This window comes from Ruditapes philippinarum, unplaced genomic scaffold (genome assembly GCF_026571515.1).
Source record: "Ruditapes philippinarum isolate M1 unplaced genomic scaffold, ASM2657151v2 ctg11130_1_1_1_1, whole genome shotgun sequence".
Lineage (NCBI taxonomy): Eukaryota > Metazoa > Mollusca > Bivalvia > Venerida > Veneridae > Ruditapes > Ruditapes philippinarum.
The window spans coordinates 1-6,327 of NW_026858916.1; the positions used below are offsets into that span (position 1 = coordinate 1).

General features: G+C 34.0%; 1 protein-coding gene across 3 annotated transcripts; it reads left to right on the forward strand.

The window, feature by feature from the left end:
- Nucleotides 1–10: 10 nt before the first annotated feature.
- LOC132754675 (uncharacterized) lies at nt 11–5,332 on the forward strand. 3 transcript variants are annotated; one of them, XM_060745335.1, is made up of 6 exons: nt 11–380; nt 1,367–1,546; nt 2,927–3,040; nt 3,308–3,424; nt 3,727–3,864; nt 4,189–5,332. In XM_060745335.1, the coding sequence occupies exons 1-6, from the start codon at nt 101–103 to the stop codon at nt 4,569–4,571; spliced, it is 1,212 nt and encodes a 403-aa protein (XP_060601318.1). In that variant the 5' UTR covers nt 11–100; the 3' UTR covers nt 4,572–5,332. The 3 variants fall into 3 exon arrangements, with proteins under 3 accessions (XP_060601318.1, XP_060601317.1, XP_060601319.1); XM_060745334.1 differs by having other exon boundaries at nt 2,924–3,040; nt 4,189–5,331; XM_060745336.1 differs by having other exon boundaries at nt 2,924–3,040; nt 3,742–3,864; nt 4,189–5,330.
- The last annotated feature ends 995 nt before the right edge of the window (nt 5,333–6,327 follow it).

Sequence of the window (6,327 nt, forward strand, 5' to 3'; positions counted from 1 at the left end):
GACATTTTAAATGTATCCTGTATGGAGTAATGATTGAATAAATTTGATTTGATTTAATTCTAATAAAAACCGGGAATATTTTGATAATTTGGATGTAGTTATGGAGTTAAACAATCATTACGAGGAATCAGACACAAAAAAAGAAATTTATACTGAGCTTGCGTCGGGAGATAATAGGACTGAACAAGACAGAATTTACGAAACTCTTCAACATGGTACAGGGGAGCTTGCAGATAAAACTACACCTTCAGCCAAGAAGTGTATACCACTTTTGTTATGGTGTACCCTCGTAAATTCAATTTTAATTGGACTGTTGATTATTGCAGTATCTGTTTCTTTATACATGAGTATAAACGTTTCAAAGGCTTCAAATATTAAAGGTCAGTACTAAAGATTTTCTTTACGAGCTTGCTGCAAGTCTGTTGGATGATAACAGCTATCTTATTACATGCTTTTCGGTGGTTTATAGAAATATATCAGTGATATAAAATTGGTAATTTGACTGTTTGAAACAGTGAAATTACCACTTTGATAATTTCACTGTTTTGAATTTAAGCCCCTTACGTCGTTTCAGTGAAATACCAGCGTGCACAGAACTGGGTACCAACTTAATGACGTGACGTCGTTCATGACGTCAAGTTGTATTATTATTTGGCGCGCTTTTCATTCAGTATTAGGTTTAATGTCTTTTTAAAACAATTCTTTGCATATAATAAAAAGAAAATTTGTTTAGTTTAGTGTAAGATCGAAATATATTTCACCTTGTGAACACCAAAAGTTCATATTTCACTCGTGGCTGCGCCACTCGTTAAATATACCTTTTGGTGCTCACTCGGTGAAATATATTCCGATCTTACACCGAACTAGACAAATATCCTCAATTTAAACAAATAAAAACATAATCTTTACTTTTTGTTTGTTTATGGCTTAATAATAAGAAACACCAGGAAAATATATTACGTACTTATTGTTTTTTCTTTTGTATTGTTTAAAATTTGGACCCCAATATTATAACTTTACTCATATTTACCGGATGTTGACGGAAATGACCGAAAGCTGCTATTGTATCGGTTCTTGAAACTTTGCTGAGACAGCTATAAATATAATTTATCAAATGATTCTGATTTCTTTGGCTGATTTATTCTTTTTCAATAATGTCATTTGGATCAAAAGGTCAAAATATAATTAAAACCGCATTTACACAAACTAATTCATGAAAATGAGCAGCGGCACGGGGCAAGTGATTTGAAGTCGACAATCTTAACCACTCGAACATGGAGGCCCCCTCAAAAGACAGTTAATTCGCTTTTAAGAACAACATAATTTTATGTTCCGCAAGCAAAAGTGATGGATTTAATTTTTGAAGGGACAACGGTAACTGGTATTTGGACAAACTGGTCAGACTGGTCGCCTTGTAACGCCAAATGTGGACAAGGATTCAAACGGAGGATTCGAACATGCACAAGCGTTTCGCCGAAAGATAATGGCTTTGACTGTAATGGTAATGGTACAGAAACAGTTCAGTGTCAAAACAGAGAGTGCTCTGGTAAGTCGCCTTATGCAATGTTTTCTAACTGTAAAAATGATTATTTAATTGTGTGAATATGATAAATAAATTGATAATTTCATGTGAAACATTGGCGTTAAATAAATATAAATGGTCAAGAAATCGGATTATATAAGCTATGTTATGCCACATATAGATCTAAACTAATAAATAATTACAAAGAGCTTTAATCTTCGGCACCTGGTCAGAATTGCAATGGATATAGCTCCCAACAAAGGGGGGGGGAGGGGTTGCATATATCACGATGCTCTATTTTGACGCATAAAGCGCCCCATACTTCTGATGATTTAAAAGTATGAAATATATATTTTGGCACATGCTTTCTTGTAACATATATTACAAACATTAATTGAGCAATATTAACATTGTACATTTTAACATAGGTCAATCATCGTCATTTTCATCATCATCATCATGTCCAATTTGTAAAAAAACATTCTTGCCGTCGTATTCATACGTTATATGTTTTTTATAAATACTTAAAGGCCCACTATGCCTCAGAAACGCTATCAATTTTTACAAAAACTGTTTTTTTTTGTAACTTATCACAGTTTTTTTAAAATCTTAATAGCCATATTCATGAACTCGTGACTGCAACTTTTGCTCAATTGGCAATTTGTAGAATAAGTATTTTGTATGGAAGTCAAAATATTACTTTGCCTACATTGCTACATTTGTAACGACATTGGTAGAACGTCATAATACTGATAATGAGCATAATAATATGCAAAAACTAAAGTTGGTAAATTTACATAAGGGAACGTTTCCAATATATAAGGACACAAACCACTCTTGGTGGTGAGCTAGGTTTTAACAGACAGGGATTTTGTGCCTTAAACCGATACATTTGGTTGTAGCGGTGGGATGATGTTGACAACTTCCGGACTGGAGTTGCCGTACCATGTCTCGGCACGAAACATTTCGTAGGGGAAAATATGTAACTACGTTTGTAGAACGTCATTATACTGATAATGAGCATAACAATTTGCGTCTTTAAAAAGAAACATGCGAGATGTCTTTTTGCATCTGGTGATTTGTTGAATTTTTTCAAAAGTAAGAACTTCTGATTGGACGAATTGTATCTGCGAACAATAGAAACATATCGGCAATTTCCGTCAGTCTCTGGATAAACTCAAATAAGGAATAATAGGCGAAGTGTTCCGAAGTTAAATATAAATTGATACATTATTTTGAAATATTCTGAACTAGCTTTCTCCGATATTTCTGTTAACTCATCTAGAGATTTATCACTATTGTAGTCTTTATGAGAAAAAACGCTTAAATTAGATACTTTTGAAACCAGAACAGGTTGACTACATTGCTTTTTATTACTTTTGTAAACCGTTTACTCTTTAGCAGGGGATCTGCAGAAACTAGTGACTTCTCTAAGTCAAAAAATTGATAAGCTTGAACACACACAGGGGCAGATTCAGACAGAAATTCTCCAAAATACGAACAGATTAAATGAAACAAGTAAGTACACTGCTCTTTATATGTATCAATTAAATGCCGTTTCCTTGTTTATATAACATTTCAAAAACATTCAAATTTTCGGCCGTCAGGCCGCTGGACCGCTAGGCCGCCAACTTCACACCGCTAGGCCGCCAACTTCACGTCGCTTGGCCACTGAGCCGCTAGGTAACCATTTTCACACATCTTTAGATTAAATACTTTTGGAACCAGGACAGGCTCACTACATTGATCTTTTATTCGTTTTGTAAACCGTTTACTCTTTATCAGCGGAGCTGCAGAAACTGGTGACAACGCAAAGTCAAAAAATCGATGAGCTTAAACACGCACAGGGACAAATTCAGACAGAAGTTCTCCAAAATTTGACAAACAGATTAAGTGAAACAAGTAAGTAAACTGCTCTTTATATGTATCAATTAAATACCGTTTTCTTATTTATTTAACATTTCAAAAATATTCAAATTTTGGCCGTCAGGCCGCTGGACCGCTAGGCCGCCAACTTCACAGCGCTAGGCCACTGGGCCGCCAACTTCACGCCGCCTGGCCGCTTGGCACCATCTTTCACGCCGCCAGACCGTCAACTTCACCACGCTGGGCCGCTAGGCCACCAACTTTACACATCTTGAGATTAAATACTTTTGGAACCAGAACAGATTGACTACTTTGATTTTTTTTATTACTTTTGTAAGACGTTTACTATTTAGGAGAGGTTCTGCAGAATATGGGGACAACTCTTAGCCAAAAATTTGATGATAAGCTTGAACACGCACAGGGACAGATTCAGACCGAATTTCTCCAAATTTTGACGAACAGATTAAATGCAGCAAGTAAGTACACTGCTCCTTATATGTATCAATTAATATTCTAACTTCAACAATTACATAAATTAGCTCTTTACTATCAGTTGCATCAATATTATATATAAAAAAACAAAAGGCCCTTTCTATAAAATAAATGGGTGTATAACTAGCACGGTTGCACGCTAATAAAAAGGAAAGAGGTGGTTATCAGATATTTTGATCTTGTATTGCAGACATTATTTTGGGAAGATAAGGGTGACTTTTTACATTAAAAAAGAAGAAATAACAACAACAACAAAAATGAAATTGTGTAAAAATGACTTGTTATAAATTTTCAATATCATTTTTCAGACGTGTCTGTCGGATTTGCAGTAAAACACCCAGATAAGTCCTGCGATGATCCCCTTAAGTTCAAAACCGTTATATACAATACAGGCGACGACTATAATGTGTCCACAGGTGTGTTCACTTGTAGACATCCAGGACTCTACTTCTTCACATCAACTCTTTTCAGAAGCCCAGGTTTTCGCCAAAGCGAATGTAAAATTTCTGTCAACGGAGTTGACCAGTTAGCAGTGAACAGTGGTACTGATCTCAAAATTGGATATCAGTCAGGATCATCATCACTTGTTTATCGTTTAAAGGCAAGAGATATTGTTATCCTATCGGGTTGCATTGGACAAGACCACATGTACGAATTTTCAAGTTTTACTGGATTTCGTGTTTCATATTAATTGACAAATCGTCGTCAATTAAGCAACATCAATGAACACATCCTTGCCAAACGTCATCTCAGTCATTTTCCGTCAATATTTTAAAGACGTTGTCCAAGTTTCGTCATTTTTTTAATATAGAAAAAGACGGAATTATGAAACTAGTGAACACTTTCAGGGTCAAATACTAGAAATAAGACCATGATTCACATTCTTTAAAAAATCTATCATGTGAAGTTCACGTCTTTAAAGCTTTTTTCTGAAGCATGATTATTATTTGAGAGAAGAAAAATACATAGAGAAATACTACTGAAACGGTGAAAATGTGTAAGTAAGGATTGTGTATATTTGATGTCATTAGATTAGAAGACTTATTTTCATATCTGTATAGTAATAATGTGATTTTAATAAATTAAAAAAATACAAACGTGCGAATTTCAAGCCACTGTCTCATAGGTATTTAAAACTACACAATGGCATTTTTTAAATGTTTGAAGAAGTGATATTAAAAGGCAGTTCGTTAGTGTAATTACTTCTTTGGAGTGACATTCCCATTTTTAAGTGTATATTTATTATTCAACACCTCTAAACAACAGATCCTGACACATCAATGTGAATTCTTTGACGAACTGTTTCATGAAGAATTTTCAGCAGAATTAAGTTCTGTTCAGAAACCAAATGATAAATAATAAACGGACAACTTTTAACTACAGAAAGTACCTATTAAACATGTATCTGATGTTTTTATAACAAGTTTGTTCAATCGAATATATTTTATTTGTTTATCAAAAAAAGTCAAAAATCGTGTTCTTTCTGTATATATTCAATTCTGTCTCGTGTACTAAAATGCAGTAATATCCGGTTTTTTCCTGAAAATATAAGTTAAACTAAAATCTATGATAAGATTTTGGTAAAGATAAGATGGAAATGTACCCAATGCAACATCTTACGCGATATATGATTCCCAGTTGATAAGATCTGCTATGGCTTGTTACCATGTAAAACGATTTTAACAAACGGAATATTTTCAAGCTTCTCAAACACGGCTACCGTTATCATAAATTACAGAAATATTTTACTAAATTTTATTTATAAATGTAATTTCAATTCTATTTCAAAATTCATTAGCGATTTGAAAACTGTTCTAAAGCTCGGGATTTGCAAGCCTGATTTCTATGATGCACTAACTTCATAAGATCTCGGATCATGATTATTTTTTTATGTTTATTGTAAATTTATTACACAATTAACTAAAAGAGGTTATTACCCGACTATTCCAAGACATATCGCATGCTTAGGCGGGCCTTTGTATGCGATATTCTCGCTGTTTTGTCTTCATTTTAAACACTGGGTGCTTCTATGAGAGTCATTTGGTTTACTTTTTTATATTTATGTATTTTTATAGGTATGATCATTTCTATGTTTTACTTAATTCACATTTTGTAAGATACCTTAGGTCCTTTGGTCTTGACATAACAGTTTCACACAAACAGACCGGTTTTCCTACATATATAATAGACTAAGTTACCCTCAGGGAAGGGTCAATTTGACTCCTTGGTCATGATTTATTAAACTTGTATAGACGACCACAAAAGTATTTAAAAAAAAAACTATACTCTGGGCATGAAATTTTATAGAGGAGAAAATAATTTAAGACACAAGAAGCGCAGCAATGCGACGTAACCAGGATTTCAGCCACCAAGTATCAAAAGGTCAACGTGTACTGAAGTTATTGCGCAGAAGCTGAAAGTTCTATTTTAACAAAGTGACCTTGGCC

What these genes read in the sequence shown, in the direction of transcription:
- LOC132754675 (XM_060745334.1), top strand. Translation starts at nt 101, where the DNA reads ATGGAGTTAAACAATCATTACGAGGAATCAGACACAAAAAAAGAAATT. An exon ending in GAACAGATTAAATGAAACAA is followed by an intron (nt 3,041 to 3,307) that starts GTAAGTACACTG and finishes ACTCTTTATCAG; the next exon opens with CGGAGCTGCAGAAACTGGTG. An exon ending in GAACAGATTAAATGCAGCAA is followed by an intron (nt 3,865 to 4,188) that starts GTAAGTACACTG and finishes ATCATTTTTCAG; the next exon opens with ACGTGTCTGTCGGATTTGCA.